At 44.3% G+C, this 16738-nt stretch overlaps 2 protein-coding genes across 9 annotated transcripts in view; one reads left to right on the forward strand and one right to left on the reverse strand.

Moving 5' to 3' along the window:
• The window catches only part of CRMP1 (collapsin response mediator protein 1), a 52387-nt gene that overhangs the window by 23739 nt on the left and 11910 nt on the right, over window positions 1-16738 (forward strand). For both annotated transcript variants that reach the window (XM_040593863.1, XM_040593870.1), the window contains exons 4-9: window positions 1472-1636; window positions 6695-6756; window positions 8415-8495; window positions 11851-11919; window positions 13918-14038; window positions 15126-15282. In XM_040593863.1, coding sequence (XP_040449797.1) covers window positions 1472-1636; window positions 6695-6756; window positions 8415-8495; window positions 11851-11919; window positions 13918-14038; window positions 15126-15282 — 655 coding nt within the window. The remainder of the gene's footprint in view (window positions 1-1471; window positions 1637-6694; window positions 6757-8414; window positions 8496-11850; window positions 11920-13917; window positions 14039-15125; window positions 15283-16738) is intronic.
• EVC (EvC ciliary complex subunit 1) overlaps window positions 8522-16738 on the reverse strand; it is an 81037-nt gene continuing 72820 nt past the window's right edge. For 5 of the 7 annotated variants that reach the window (XM_040593846.1, XM_040593842.1, XM_040593825.1 and 2 more), the window contains exon 21: window positions 8522-9294. In XM_040593846.1, the coding sequence (XP_040449780.1) occupies window positions 9105-9294 (190 nt within the window). In that variant the 3' untranslated portion in view covers window positions 8522-9104. The remainder of the gene's footprint in view (window positions 9295-16738) is intronic. The other 2 variants (XM_040593855.1, XM_040593856.1) reach the window with 1 other exon arrangement.

Genomic DNA, 16738 nt, shown 5'->3' on the forward strand with positions numbered 1-16738 from the left:
AGAAACAGTGGTGTGGGGAATTGTCTCTTGCATTTTCCTTGGAAATACAGAAAAAGCACTGGGAGATAATATATCTACCCTTGGGATTTTTGAGAAACAGTGTAATTAGTGCTGTAAGTATATGGCACATGAAATCTGACAAAGAAACACTGTTCCTACTTAGCAGTGTTTCAGGGGCCTTGGAAATAACAAATGCTTGTTTGTGAGCTTGGATTTGGCACCAGGAATTGAGGAAGTCCTTACCAGAGATGTCCTGGAGGAACATCTTGGTGGAAGAGAGAAGTTTTTCTGGTTGTTAAAGACACTTCTTCTGTCTACTAGATTGGCAGGACAAGATTTATATCTTTCCTACTGGCAGTGACTGGGTCCTTGGTTAGACTTTGTGAGGCAGTTGTTCAGGTGACATAAATTGCTTTGGCTTCCTTGTGCAGTGGAGCTTCCCAGTAGGGTTTTACTTCCACTGTACTGGGATGTGGCTTTTTTTGCTAGGTGGGTGTTACCTATTACCTATGTTCAGCTGCAAGTGTTAGCTGAAAGGGTCTCTGGCAGTAAGCACAAAATGCACTGCTGTTCGTTACTTTGTTAATAATTTTTTCAGTGTCCGTTCTTCAGTTGAGGCTTCCTGTGCGGCCTTAGGTTTACAAATGCCGCTGGTAAGCCCGTCTTGCTTTGTTTCCGTACTTACTTTGACATAACCCTGCAAAGATATGTAAGTAGTCATGTCTTTATTTTATGTCGGTAAACATTGTGGCATCGATGACAGTGTGAGTGTGCTTATGTAGGTGGCTGTGGAGATGGATGGGTGCGATCTCTTGCAGTAGTTGCACTTGATCTTAAAGGTCTTCTCCAACCTACACAATCCTGATTCTATGATCATCAGATGCAGAAAGCCTTGAGACAGCGAAGATGCATAGTTGCAGTGCACTTGATCTGCCATATAGTGTGGCTGAGTGTGCTCTACATCATCTCTGTTCAGACCTTTGGCTGTATTCCCAGTTCTAGCTGCTGAGAAAACATTCAGCATCTCCATCGATGTATTGACAGGGCAGAGTGGGCCAATTCAGTGATTACAAGGCACTGGTTAATAATAGTAATGCTTACTGTGAAATACATAGAAATGGGCACATCAGACAAATAAATACAGGTAAGTCCAGAACTTGTGGTCTGTTACAAAACAGTAAAGGGAAAAACAAATGTTTCCTCAACTGTGGGATGTTTGGCTCTCCCACTGTGTGTCTATTGATGCTGCACCAAGCAGGTTGCCAGAATCAGCTTTAGTGTAGACTGTCCACAAAGTCTGTTGTACCTGAGACAGCAGGACCTGGCTAACATCCCAAAGTTACAGTCAGCACACAAGCTGCCTCCAAGGCTGCTGTTTTGGCTGAGGTGCTGGAAGGCTATTTACAGGCACTGAGGAAATCTGAACAGTGTGCGTGCTCTCTGGGTAACAGACACTGAATCTCTTTTTCAGTTGACCACGTGCTTCCAGAACCTGGATCGAGTTTACTGACCTCCTTCGAGAAGTGGCATGAGGCAGCGGACACCAAATCCTGTTGTGACTATTCTCTCCATGTGGACATCACCAGCTGGTACGATGGGATTCGAGAAGAGCTGGAAATACTGGTGCAAGACAAAGGTTAGTGGGTGAAAATTAGTAGTACGTTTTGTTTTTACTGAAATATCATGTGGAGATGAGGTTTTGAAGTATGTTAATGAGTGCATCATCCAGAACAGAAATGCACAGGCACTGGTTATGCTGCCCAAGGTTCTGCACTACATTGAACTTTTGTATTCACTTGCTGCTGGGTAAAATGGACCAGCATAACTTTGTGTATTAGTGCTAGTCAGCAGCAAGGATGGTGGAGGGAGTAGGTCTACCCCAATATAGGCACAGAAAATTACGATGTGTATGTTGTCAGGTACAAATGTATCACTTTATGCTTGTTTGTACATGTGGATATATGCTCAGACATTGCATAGTCAGGTTTAATTTTAAGGTAGAACTCCGAGATCAGTGTTTAGAGAATCAGCCCAGTCACCTTAGATACTGTTTCATGAACGGAGAGAATGAGACGTTTAAAGGTAGCAGTTCAGATTTTAACTAGACTGGAATTTGCCCACTTAGCTGCCTCAAATTAAGCCCAAATATGAAGGGCACGTGTCTGAGAAACTGTCATCACAGGCTAGGTCTCATTTCTCAGCAATGGCCTAGGATAATTTACTTGCTGAGACTAGATTTTTTCATAAATCATACCTGTATTTTTAAAATAGGTTCAGGTTATTAGAAAAAAAGAGAGCTAAAGTTAGGTGCCTAATACTGAAAAAAATGTCCTGATTTTCTCAAGTGCTTGGTCTCCAGTGGCTTTCCCTGAAGTTACTAGGAGGTGCTCTGTTTCTGGACTTAGAAAAAACAGGTTACTTATTTAGGAATCTATTTAAGGTACTTATGGGCTTGATTCAATTCAGTTAACAGGTCTACTATCATGTGAGATGCTACCTGGACTTCAGCTGCCACTCCAGAGTAGCACACACAAAACCTGTCTTAAATGCTTTTCCATACATGACAGCTCAGTCTCATATATGGAGGGCACCTTGGTGGCACCAGATGTGGAGGCAATTGAATCTAGCCTTTGGAAAATCCTAGTTTAGATCTAGTTCCTTAAAATTCTGCTTAACAGCATAGATTTTCTTTCTAGAAACATACTTTTTCAAATATTTTTCACTTGATATTTTACTTGAAAATTTATGGATGTTAATTAGGAAATATTTTCTGAAATGGTGTTAAGTTACCATAGGTAAATCAGAGCGATCCTTGGGAAGTCTACGTAATATATGTATGCAGCATCCTTTGTAAGGTGTAGCACTAGTGAAGACATAGATTTGAAAGATTCTCTTTATAGAGAAATATACTATCAAAGTAGAAAAACAAAGCAAAATCCTATTTTTGAGTGAGCAGTTGTTTGCTGAGATACTATGGAGGTGCAGTCACCTGGAGGAATTTATCCTGTATCGCAGCATGCTAGCAGTACATGTGCTGCATCACCAGATTTTAGGCAACAAAACACTTCAATCAGCAAGATTACACATAATTTAGAGAAACTGCAGCTGGTCTTACATGCTTCTGTATAGTATAGGTGACTTTTACAAGGTGATGACATCTGTCAACACTGATGGTGCCAAATCTGTGCTGTTTCCCTGCTATCAGTGTTAACATGGATATGCTGCTGTGCATTAGCTGGCTGTACTCTCAGACAAGTATACGGTGCCTTGTTTCAAAGGTTAGATACTGTTTTCCAGAGCTCCTGGATCACAGATGGCTCAGCACTCCCAAATTTGCCTGAGGGCTTGCGTTAAAAGCCTGGTGCAGACAGTCAGGTTAATAGTTTTCTCCAACTATTAAAATGTGAATTTTCGATATAAATCTGACATGCCTTTCAGTCTTCCGGGGAAGCAGGAATGTGTTCATTGGTTCCTGAACTGTGATGTGTGATGGGGCCCTGGGTGGCCTCTTTGGCGATGGCATTAGGGGGTCACCTTTGTTCTCATGGATGCTGAGTGTGTCTGAGGCAGTCAGTGTGAATGACTCTTGTGTTAGGAGACCAAAGGTAAGGGCAAGTATGAAAGCACAAGCACAATAGGAAATATTTCAGCATGGCAAGGGCTTTCAAATTAATGGATAATATTTGCTCATAATTGGAAACATTTGAGCCAGCTGGTGCAAATAGACTTGATGTCAATGGAGTGACACTGGTTTTCATCAACTGGGAATCTGGATTGAATTTGTTCTCGGCTGATTGTCTGGTGGATGCATTAGCCGAGTAACAGGGCTCAGCTAATCACGTTCCAGTGCTGTGTGTGCCTAGTACAATCTCGCCATGAATAACGGGAGCTCACAGAGCTGCCTTTGAGGTGCCTTGTCATGAGGTATAATTAAAAAATTCATCAGTTTTAAATCAATACAACATTAATTTAAGGAGCCACAGGCTTTGGAAGGGACTGGAGATTTTGTAGAACCAAATGGTTATTTTAAAGACTCAGGCTTGTAGCATTTTGGCAGCTAATTTGGGACTGGGCTTCTCTAGTATATGCAAAGGAAGAGCCTGAAACGTGTTGACGGAGGCCTCACTCTTTCCTTTAATTACTGCACTTTGTCACTGTTCAAAAAAAACCTGTAACTGTCTGAAATTTGGAGAGGAACTTGTTGAGTAGGTCTGGTATGAGAGCAAGCAGGACATTAGCAAGAAGGTGGTATGTAACAGATGTTGAGCATTAAGGTCAATAGGCCGTGGGCCAGGGCTTTGGAAAAGCCACGTATTGCCAATGAGTAGATCAAGACACCAGACCAAGGCATTAGGCAAAGAGTCTAATCTTGGATACCTGTGTACGTAAATGGTGTTATTTGTCTTAGTAGCTTGTAAAGGTACTCCGTTTGCAAGGCAGGATGGTTCAAACCATCTCTCCTGGTAGCTGTAAATGCAGCCTGTGAGATGCCCTTCCACTTTGCGCGTGTCTGCCGTGGTAGCCGAGGGTGTGGGTGTGCATCTCTGCTTCTGCACTGTGGGAGCTGTCGCTCAGGGGCTGGCTCAGGATTCCAGGGCAGGGTCCCTGCTGCGATCCCTTCTGCTCTCCTTGGCTTGGGAGAACATTAACGTGAATGGGAGCAAAACTCAAAAGTCATTTTACCAAGATCAGAAAAGGGCCTAATAAGATACAAAGGCAAGAAAAGCAAAGGGAAGAGAATATATATTGCTTGGGTCAGCGTATGTCTTCCAACCACAGTACCCAGCGAAAGCTGCCTTATCTCCTGCAGGACTGTGGTTAAATTAATTACCTTTGGTTAGATCCCAGTGAATAAGGTAAAGCAATAGATAATCCAGCTCTTTGCTTACAGAGAAATGTGTACGAGAGGATTCAGCCCCATACCATCACCGAGGCTGGTTGGCATCATGGCTTGGACCAGCCTTGACACACCTCGCATTGCTTCGTGTGTGCATGGTCACCCATGCAGAAAGGTGGCTCCCAGGTGCAGGTGACATCTGAGACGCTGGGTGGATTTGTGAAGAGAAACCAGAGCTTTCCTCCAAGGCAGGTTGGCAGATGCTGCCAGGATCACTCAGAGGGGAGATAGGGCTACAGGCATGAAGCTGTAGGCATCAGCCCCAGGGAAGACGTAGTCAAGCTTAAAGGTTTTAAAATGGGGACATACTGAGTAATGAGGAATAGACTGGGGGATGACAGTTAGCGAAGGCCCTGCATGTGTTCTGGGAACTTGAAAAAGGGGAAAGTAGGAAGAAAGGATGGGCTTACAGGCTGGTGAGGCTCCACGGTCCAGGCTGGATTTGCTCAGCATGGCAGTCAGCAAGGAGGGGCGAGCTCCCGCTTGGTATTTCTCCCTGAGCTGCCCGGACTTAGCAGGAAGACATAATGCCAGGGATCATTTCAAGGTTTTATCCTGCATGTATCCTGGGGTATTTAATTTTGTAACTGTGAATAAACAAATTCTGTGTGTGTGTGTGAACCACCATATCCTTTGCCTGAGGATATATTTGCTCATTCTAGAGTCATGAAGGAGCTGTATCTTCATCAGAGAGCCTTATTCATTTTGTGTAGACGACATGAATAACATGAACAGATCTCTTTCTTTTTCCTTTTGCCCCAGGAAGCAGTTTTCATGATAGCTATTTTGAAATGCATCATACATGGCTTAGCTTAGAATTTACTTTTCTTTTAAGCTAGAAACCTGAGATCAGTCACTGTACCAAACAGGGGATGTTGTCAGTAGTAGACTAAAGAGTAAGACAAATTTATTATCTCGTATGAATTCATACGTACAGAAAATGTGAACAGAAGATGTTTGGAATTCCCATTCTGTTAGAATACAAAGCTGTGTAAATAATCAGATCTTTGAAATAAATAGCAAAACTTGCAGGGGTTTGAATACGGCTGGTTCTTCACAACTGACACTCAACACTAGCATATCTTACTGATTTCCAAAATTTGGAGGTGTCATCTTTCGTGGTTTTGTATGACTGCCAACATATATCCGTCCATCTTTGGAAGGTGGAAGGAGAGGTATGGTGAGCTGCCCTTGTAAACTGGTTTCAGGCTTTACTTCCACTCCTTCCCAGTGTCTGCCATCAGCTAAACTGGGTGCTTTGGGCAATAGGGTCGAGAAAAAGCAAGTCCGTATGCAAATTCAGATACACAGTCCTTAAGTTTTCCCGAAGTGCTGAGAAGCTTTGACTAGGAGTTTACCTATTAAAAAGCACAGCTTCAGGTCAAGCTGAAATGTTTTCCTGATTAACTAAAGAAAGCTGAAAAGAAAATCAGTGATTCACAGAACCTTACACAAGTGTTTTTTTAAAGTTCACAAACTTTACATTCTTGCTTTAGCCACCACCATGTGCCTGTGATTTGGCTGCAGCAACCTTATTTGCAGTGGTGGCTGTCTTGCTCCAGGGTGGAACACAGGCAATGCACAGAATCCAGCGTCTTCCCCCAGAGAGGAGGGGATTCAGGCTTCTGGTCCTAGCAGCCGTAATGCATCTGCAGAGCCATGCTTTATTTCTGGCAATCACTGGTGAAAAGCCTAGTCCAGACATATTCTATGACATATTTTTCCTAAAGCTTTTGTTTGAATATAATGTAAGAATCCACTTACATGGCAACACCTTTGAATTTTGTCTTGGAACAGGTGTGAACTCTTTTCAAGTCTACATGGCCTACAAAGATCTCTACCAAATGTCCGACAGCCAGGTATTTGCTCTGAATGCTTTTCATTGCTGTCATCTGTCCTCTCTTCTGTGATCTCCCGACCCTTGTGGAGTTGCTAAGGTTGAATCCCAGAGATATGTCACGCTGACCTGAGTGGCGCTGAGGGACATGTGCAGTGAGGGGGTTCTCTCTGGAGTGTTAGTGCCAAGCAGTGTGGAATATCTGCATGTGTTCCTTCACCTGTACAACATTCACTTTCTGCAAATTTTCTGTTGTGTCACAGTGTTGCAACCGCTCAGCACTGCTCAGGATTGCACCCTCTTTTTGGTTTTGCTGTTACCTTTCAAGAGCTCTAGGTCAAGAGAGGGAAGAAAAGATGAAGCACTTGAGGCAGTGACAGTTTTGAGGTTTCAAGGGTGTCTGGGTTGCTGCAAACAGCTAAATGGAGTTGTTGTTTGGGGGAGGTGGCCTTCTCTGATTAGGGTTGGAGATAACAATGAGCGTGTTTGTCCCGGGCTCATTACAGATTCCAGGCTCTTCGCCTTTCCCATTCATAAGTATCAGGTCATTGTAAATGGACAGTGGCATCTGTTAGCAATAATAATATTTGCTTATTCAGTTGAGAAAATGTTTCTTTCTTATTCCCAGAGCTATAGCTCTTGGTCTCTTAAGTAACTGCTGTTACACCTCCAATACATGTGGTTTTAATTGGAATTTTAGACATAATAATATATAAATATTCTCTGAGAGGCAGTGCCTGTTAAATTCAACTCCCCATTGCAATTGCCAAGAGAAATACATCAAAATGTTTAATGCGTGGCTAGACTAATGCCTGTTACCTTGTTTAAATGCACATGTTGTAAGCTGCGTATTCCAGCCCATTCAATATTAGCTGAAGCGCCTTAGTGCAAAAGTGGGTGCTGGAGAAACCGCGTCTTCAGTATTTGATCTGTGTTTGAAAACTGAAAACTGGGCTCCTGTGCTACTGAAGTCTGGTTTAAACAGGGAACGCATCAGCTGAATACCTTTTGGAAAGGGAACTGAATTACAGTAGATCTGTGCTCAGAAATTCTCAGTAAAAGAAACTGGATCCACTTTTTCCCTTCTGTACAGATGGGTTTTGAATCTTAGAAAGCAATAAAAGAAAGGATGCTCTAGAGAAAATATTGCCACTTTTAACTGCAGAATTAAAGATGTCGGCAGAAGCTTGACACTATCTGCTCTAAGGAGATGGTGCAAAATGCATGCACTTCAGAAAAGACGTGTTCTAGCTGTACTAAAATTGTCTGTCGTCCATGGGAATAATTCCATTTTACATGTGCTAAAACTATGGAGAAGAGACTAGTCACTCATGAAACTTAGTCCTGGGTGGAAGGGCTTGCAGAGGTAGCCCTGCAGTACCAGGGGCTGGGGGAAGCACTGTGCCTGAGCGGGATGCAACCCTGCTCGGGACTTTTGACCCTGTCTTGGTGCAGAAGGACAGAAGCTCATCCTGGGGCTGGCTGGCGGATAAGTCAACACCGAGCAGTGAAGCTCAGGCTCTTTGTAGAAAGTGGAGAGTGGAAAAGGGAGATAATTTGCTATTCACCTGGATAATTACCAGCATAGAAGGTGCAACGCTGAGGTGAACAGAGAGGTCTGACTGTAAAGTAATGTGATTTCCTTATTCAGCAGTATTTCCTTCTTTGTACTACCTGCAGCTTTATGAAGCCTTTACCTTTCTAAAAAGTCTTGGGGCTGTTATCCTGGTCCATGCTGAAAATGGAGACTTGATAGCTCAGGTGAGTGAACTGTCATTTTTGCTTCACTTTGCGAGAAGATAGACAAAAGAGAGGAGAACTAAAACCCTCTAGTCAGAAAACGGGTAGGAAGAAAGGAACTACCTGGTAGGTGCTTTAACTGAGCCTGATGCACTCACTACGCACCGCTGGTGTAAAGCCTGGGATGAGGGGATGGAGGCCCTTTTGCCTGCTTTGGTAGAGCATTGATGAGGCAGAGCAGGGATCCCGACAGCTCCTTGCCTTGGCACCAGCTGAGGACTGGATGAGGGGGGCAGAAGGAAGCTAAAAGACCTTTTCTGAATCTGGCAGAAACAAGTGAAACATAACAACGTGAAGCCTTGCTCAGAGATTCTGGGGACAAAAAGCGGAGCTGGGAAGCTTTATGCTAATATTTCTTGCTGCAGCTATCAGCCTAAGCAGCATAGTGAGTTTGGAGCTGGGGGTAAAGCACTCAGACCTATTTATTTTTGAGAATATTCTTACAAATCTCTGAAGTCTGAGAATAAGAAGCCACTGTGATCTTCTAAATGCCCATTTCAAAAATGGGCATTAAAGTGCAAGTCCTGCTCCTGGAAGATGCCTCTTAGAACCAGGAAACTGGGCTCCAGTTCAGTATGTTCCATTACAATGTCCCGGCTCCCCAGTGCAGTCTTTGCAGGTCGAGTCCCCTGTGTGGGTACCGTCCTCACGCTGGAGTGTGCCGTAACTCTGATCTGTGCCACAGCACCTGGGAAGAGGTATCCCAAGGGCAGCAGATGATGGTAAACCTTCCACTGGTCTTTCAGAGGCCAGGATTCCCCTATAAAAGAGAAGGGGTGAGTTTGGGTGGGTGGTGTTATGACTACACATGTGTCAGATGGGTCTTTTAGGCTGTTGCAGAGATGTCTCTCTCCTCTGATCCCTCGTACGTGCATAGACCTCCTCTGAGGTCTCTGGGGCTCCGAGTGAGCCGACTGATTTTTCTGCTGAGCTCTTTATCTGCTGGCTTATCCACTAAGGACTAGGCTGCAGAGCTGACAGGGAAATTACGACAGCTAAGAACAAGTCGTCTCCGAGATCTGGACTAGGGAAGACGCCTTGTCTGGTGGTTAAGGGAGAACCTCAAGTGAACATGGAGTGGTTGGGCAGTGCGTAAGGGCTCTTGCCCACGTGGCTTTATTTTGTTGTTTTTCCCTCTGTGGTATTTTGTCCTTTATCTGTCTGGTAAGCATTTACCCCCTTTGAAAGCCTTCTTTCCCTTTTCCCTTCAAGTCTGGATGAAATAACCACTGGGCTCAGAAGTTAATGGTGAGGGGTCAACAGGCACGTACAGTGCAGTTGTGGCTTTCCCCCACTGAAACCAGATGAAAACCCTCATCTGGATTCAAGAGTGGGGAAAAAAAGGCTGATTTCCCATGGAGTTTAGCATGATTTAAAACTACCAAAATATGTAATTTGTAGTTTTAATGTGACATAAAATATCCAGTAGAATGAAAATGAATAATAAGAAACATAATAAGTCAATATTACTGTGCAAATGGCAAAATGAATCAAATCAAACGGCACCCATGATGTTTTAGTACAATCCTCATTAAAATCAAGGTGCAGTCGTGGAATTGCATTTCTGAAATAAGTCTGTTTCAGTTACATTTTTCTTTGATCAGTTTTAATATACAGCTATGGAGTATGAACATACAGGACAGAAAAATTACGAGGAAAAGAGGAAACAGTAAAGAAATGTGTGTCATGTTATACATCAATGTATTTCTTCACTGTTGCCTTGTCTCGTAAAATCAGACTTCCCTTATGCTTTTATTTAGAAGGATTATTTGGATAGTGAAAAGAAAGCTGCCTGCAGGGAGGTTTTTCAGGACTACCCCCTGTGCAAATACTAATTTGATTTTATCTAAAAAATATTCTAGCTTATTAGCACTTTCAGATCCTCTTACAGGAGGTAATTTTATCGTGTAATCTGATTTTATTGTGTGATCTGTGACTTGCTTCAAGACGCAAACCTATTCTACTTTGTGTAGCCATTCTTTGCCATTTTGCTGGGGTTTTTTTATATGGTTGTAACTTTATTTTTTGTTGTGTTTCAATTATCTGAAGTCTTCAACTGCCACTGTTCAGAGCTGTTGCATTAATGATTTAGATTTAGAGCAGCTGTTTTTAAGAATACATATGAAAGATTATGGTTTTCTAACCAAAATATTCTTAATTACACAGTCAGATTAATACATTCCTATTAATGCCTCTTCAGCCTTGATTGGTTGCAACGAAGGCAAAAGTATATATGAATATTAACTTGCTCAGGTTTTGCAGGAGTGTGTTGGTAATGTGTGAGCTTTTTGCCCTCGGGGACCTGGGATCAAACATTTATTAGATGACACAACACAGTACATTTGGTAACTTCATCCTGGTCTCCAGAGGACATTTGTCTGTTTCAAAGAATCATTACATTTCTTGAACTTGGCCCATTAGTGGGCAGAGCAGGCCAGGGTTGGAGGAGCATCAACAGTTCTGGTCCCAATTCTGCTCTGCTGGCAGATGTGGACCAAGCTCCTGTGGAGGATTGTCCACCAGAAGTGGTTGACCACTATTTTCTACAATAAGAAAAGTTTATTCCAATACCACTGCTTGACCTTAAATTAAAAGCTAGATGACACTTCTTTGTCTACTATTTTTTTAAAAAATTATGTCACTGCTGTGAAGCTGGAAGGCACAGATGTTTTCTGACAGTCCTCCGTTGGTCCTAAGATGGGCTTTTTGGTGTGGATACAGCACCCTCACAACTAGAGAGCACTGTTCTGCTTTCATGAAAACATAATTTTAGTGATTCAATCTGCAGGAAAAAAGTGTTACAGAAAAACCGGATGCCAAAGGCAAGACTTTATCTGTTGAAGTGTCAGCAATGCTAAAAGTTTGAGGAAGGTGATAGTGCTTCATGGATTGCAACCAGGTAGAATCTTGTGCAAGTAAGGGAAGAATCATAGGCTGGAAATAGCCATAATTACTATTTAGTGTATTGGTTGAAGCCTGTTCCCTGGATTGGTGTCTTGATGTCAAATAAGACTTTCTGGAGGGCAGAGGAGATTTCCAGCTGTGCAGCCCAATGGCTCGAGGCACAAATGCTCGGTTGCATTGCAGAGGTAAATATTCCCCTGAAATCCTCTGCGTGGAGCAGACGCTGGGGTGGCGTGGGACCAGTTTAGAGCCAGTGTTATCAGTCCTCTTCCCCCAGCAGCAGGCTTACACAGCTGCATTTACACAGACAAAAAAGGGGCAGTCCAGCGGTATGGGTGTTAATCCGCCAGAGGATGCCTGGTGCAAGGGTTTCATCCTACAGCGGCGTTCAGCATTTATCCTTACTTTGCAGGAACAAAAGCGTATCCTGGAGATGGGAATCACCGGACCTGAGGGACATGCCCTGAGCAGGCCTGAGGAGGTAGGAGCCTTCCCTCTTTTTGGCATTCATGGGAATATTTTGCCTAGCGTGTAGCATCAGAGCTTGGCTTCTGTAATGTGCAGGTGATAGATGGATGTGTTGCAGCAGTCTGCTTCTCCCAGTCTCTTCCAGTATTATTCAGACTTGGAAAGTCCAGCTCCCTTACAGCTTGTTTGTTTGCCTGAAATACCCTTTGCTGCTGCTGCAGGTGCATTCTCTCGGTCCAGGGATGAGTGTGTTCTTGTACACTGAGGAGCTGCAGCTCTGGCTGCCCAGGTCACTGGTGTGCATGTATTTTTTGAGTGTGGCCCTTGTGATTTGATTTGTGATGATATAAAAAAATGGGCATATCAGGGTAAAAATCAGCAGTGCAGCTTGCGGGTTAGGCTTTGGACTAACTGCATCATTAAAATGCTTTGGCTGCAAACCTCTTCTAAGATGCATGTGTACATATATACCATACATATGCATACGCCCACGTACCGATCTACGTTTATGCCAGCAGATATATTTGTAGTAGAAATGCAGGCTGTAGAAATGTAAATATGCGAGAATGGAAAGATGCTGCAAGGCAGCTTATTTTATGCAGCTCTCTTATAATGAAAACCAGGCTTTGGTATGGATCATCTCAGGCATCTGGAAGGGGTTTCTTTAATGAGAAGGAAAAGGTGGAGACATGCAGATGTCCCTTAATGTACGCAGTTCAGACTGTGAATGGGATGATGGAGGGCGGTAGTGGGAAGTGACTGCTTTCCTTGAAGGCTAAAGAGACAAGGGCCTGGGGATTTGAGGCTAAACTGGAAGAGATTGTTGTGGTTTGCAGATCTTTATATAACCTCTCCCCAAGGCAAAAGGAATCGGCTTAATTGGTTGCATTCTTCTATTGAACTGTTTATGTACTTCTTCATTTTGCTGTTCCCTTTTAATGAGAACAAGGGCCTAAGGAAAATCTGCATTTGCAGTTTCCAGAAAGGAATTTTGCCTCTTTCTGACCGTGCATCTGACCGTCTTAGCCCCAGCACTGAGGTACAGAGGTCCTGCTTCCTTTCCTGGTCTTCTGTGGATACGTTCGGGGCTTCCAGAGCAAATAGATAGATGGTGATAAAAGTTTTAGGACAACCTGAAAGTGACAGTCTGATGTAAGAAAAAAATATTTTACAAAACTGTGAAGAATTAAGCCTTGTGGTTTTGGAAGGGCTAAGTTGCTCGACTTTTCTAGCACAACTCTTGAACAAAAATTTCTGTACTGTCAAGTCAGTATTTTCAGTCACAACAGAGTTTTGGGTATTAGAATGCCAGTGCTGTGAGTCTGTCTAGGAAGGAGGTACAAAACCAGTAACTGGGGAAGGGAGTCTGCAGAGCTGCTGGGGGGCACTGCTCCCCTGTCTGAAGATGCCTGCCTGTGTGCCTACGTCCCAGGTGGCTCCTTGGAAGGAGATTGCCTTCATGCTGCCAGAGGGGACTTACTGGGCAATGCTTCAAAAGCTTTTATGGATTACAGGCAAAATTCAGTTCATAGTGCTGAAGTTGCTGTTTGGGAATACTTTGCATTCACTGTCATCCTTATGTAAAGATTGCATAGCATAAGCTGTCAGGGACAGCTGAGATGTTGTCTCCAAGCTGGAGCAATGTTTCCTTGCTTTGTTCTCCTTCCAACTGCAGGGTAGAGGGTTGAAGCAGAAGAGTGGGAGGGAGGTAAGGAGGAGCCCCATCAGCTGCTTGGATGTGACCTTTCCTGGGGTGCAGGGAGCCGGTTGTGCTGGGGCAGCTGCACCCCATTAAATGGAAGTACAGCCTGGCCATGGTTACTCCTAATGTGAAGTGTCTGAGGTTGGGTTAGCTCCCTGTTTCCCAGCACAGCATCTCTCTTTATGGAAAAAAACAGAATCAACCCCTGAAGAGTTGTTGCTAAACAGTGAGAAATATGGCTAAGTCCTCCAGTTATTTTTTAATTCAGTCTGCTGTTGCAGTTAACTTTTTCCTCCTTGTTTTCCTCAGCTTGAAGCAGAAGCAGTTTTCCGTGCCATCACCATTGCCAGTCGAATAAACTGCCCAGTGTACATCACCAAAGTGATGAGCAAGAGTGCGGCTGATATCATTGCACTGGCCAGAAAGAAAGGTAAAAGACTTCCTTTTCTGCCCCAGAGTCTTGGTTTTGTTTTTTTTTTTTTTTGTTAAATAGAAGCTCAGTGGAAAACCTGTTCATCTTGACCCAAATCACAAGATACAGGGAGAGGTTGCCAAAGAATGGTAACACCATCACAGACCCTAAATATTTACAGTTGGGAAAGATGGAGGGAAGTCCTACATTTTTCAGTTGGGAAACACTGTCCCCTTGAAGACTGTGTTGTAACTCTTCTTCATGCTGTCTTCCCTTTTGCTTTTCCCTTAGGCTATTGTATCTCTGTTCATGGGAGGGAGGTATTTTATTCCTCACAGGGCTAGCACATCTTCTGTGCCTTTTGGTGGTATTTCAGGGTATTACGCTCTGAGGGGTGGCTTGGGCAGCAGACCTGCTGTTAGGGATGCTTGGTGCTCACTCCTGGCCTTGCTGCTGGAGGCTGACCCCATTGGATGTGCACTGGGGACATCTGTGGGCCAGCCCTGCTTGCTGAGGCTGTGGGGGGATCCAGGTTACAAAGCACCCAAAGGGGAATTGTGAGCCTAGGGGCAGCTGCTTTCGAAGCTGCATTTGCAAGTCAAGACTGTTCTGCTGGTTGGTGTTACAAAGCACATGAGCCATATGGAAAAGCCAGTGAGCAAAATGCCGTCTTGATATTTGTATTTCTGGAGACTTGGGAGTACAATGCTGGGGATCGTATGCTGCTATCTGCTGGTGCTGTGCCCAGCCTGGGAGTGGTAAAAAGGCATCTGTCTGCGGGAGCCCATCCTCCACCTAAACGCCCTCTGAATCGGAGCAACAGGGAGAACGTGGCTGTGATTAAAACAGCACAAATTAAAACCAGGTCTGAACTGTCTCCTTCTGGGTTAGAAAGAGAGCTTTGTAAATATGCTGATCAAAAGATGTGTAGCTCAGAGAGCCTCCAGATTAATTTTTTATCGTACAGACAAAGCCGGGGCTGCTTAATTTCTGGGAGCTACGTGTAGCAGCGTGTGAATTATACATGGCTGCATGCAGCAAGCGCTATAATGTGCTGAAGAGAGAGTGGATTGTAATCATTCCTGTACATCCTTGTTTCCCCAAGGTCCCCTTGTGTTTGGAGAGCCTATCACTGCCAGCCTGGGGACAGATGGGACACACTACTGGAGTAAAAACTGGGCCAAGGCTGCAGCTTTTGTGACCTCACCCCCTCTGAGCCCTGATCCTACCACTCCAGACCACTTAAATTCACTCTTAGCATGGTAAGATCCTCATTGTTTTTTACAGGCTGATGGTCAGGCAGGTGCAAAAGACACGTGGGGTGAATCATCTAAGCATCAGTTTGGTTTCCTTTAGACTAGCCTCGTACACAAAACAGCAGGGGAAGGACAGGGAAGGCCAGCGACGGTTATATCCCTGTGTTTAGGCTGTCAGGTGAGCAGGCAGGGCTCTCCAGCTCCTCGTTAGCATGATAGAGAGGCAGCTGCTGGCTCTTCAGGAATTCGTTCTTTTTCTTTCTGCTTTTCAAGCAATGCCTAGTTGTGCAGCTAGGTAGGCTTTAGCCCAGGACTTCAAGCTGGCTTTCTCCCTAGTTCGCTGTTTTCTCTCCAGCCAAACTGTTAATACGTGATCGGATGGCATCCTCACTGTCCAGTATAAGCAGCGATCTGGTGGACAGACCCCATCTGTGGGAATAGGCTCCGTTTTAAGCCCTGATCATAGCTGGCAAGCACAGCTTCTGAAATCAGGGCTGTCCCCGAGCGCAGAGATACCTAGAACCGAGAAAACCTTCCTGGTGCAGTTTTTGTCAAGGCTGGTGTGGGGCTGTAAGCTGTGAGCGCTTTTGAGTCTTGGGCTGTCCTAAATTAACTTGTAGGTCTTTGTAGCAGAGTTTCGTGATTTTAGCTCCTCTGTATTAAAAACTTCGGACTTCGTAGTCTGCCTTCATCTGGCATGGATCAAAGCCATATAAGTTTATTACTTGTGTTTAGTTCTTGCAGCCTTGCTTTTACTTTTAGCTTGCCTTGTGTCTTTATAGGCTCCAGGGTCCTCCAGCTGGAAGACAGCAAAGATAAGTGGTACATACAGAGAAGGTACGTCAGGCAGGAGGAAGAGGCCGGAGTGGATTGCAAAGGAGACTGTCAGGGACTCGGGTGGAGACAGGCTGGTGAACTGGAGGCCATCACTTGACAGGACAGGGATATGGGCTGACTGTCTTCACGTTGGCAGCGAGAGTGTTACCACTAGAGAGATGAAAGGGATGTGGACAACAGAGGGAGAAGTGTCTTTCTCATATGGATAAGAAGACATCAGCAATGCCTTGCCAGCAACCCAGACTGTAAACCCATCCCTTGACAGTGTTTCCTGCCTGTAGCCAACTGTGGGTCTTCTTTAGCTTAAGCAAAAGACCATCTGCTTTGAAATGAAACAGAAATTCATAGCTGAAGTCCCACCAGGACAGATTGCTAGTGCTGGAGTGAGGAACTCCACTTACCATTCAAAACCTTATTTATAAATTAAGCCATGTGGTACCAGTTATCTCACGCGCTGCATCCCCTTCCTAGGGTCTCCAGCACTCTACCCAGAGAACCAGTATTTGAACCCTAAAAGTGACCCACTGGTCTTCAGAAAACATTTCCTCCTGAGGTTAGTTTTCCATGTGACTACCTGGCAGGCTGTATGGCAGGCAGTGCCAGCGTGGCTGGCAATGTAAGGACC

This window comes from Falco naumanni, chromosome 1 (genome assembly GCF_017639655.2).
Source record: "Falco naumanni isolate bFalNau1 chromosome 1, bFalNau1.pat, whole genome shotgun sequence".
NCBI classification, from domain to species: domain Eukaryota; kingdom Metazoa; phylum Chordata; class Aves; order Falconiformes; family Falconidae; genus Falco; species Falco naumanni.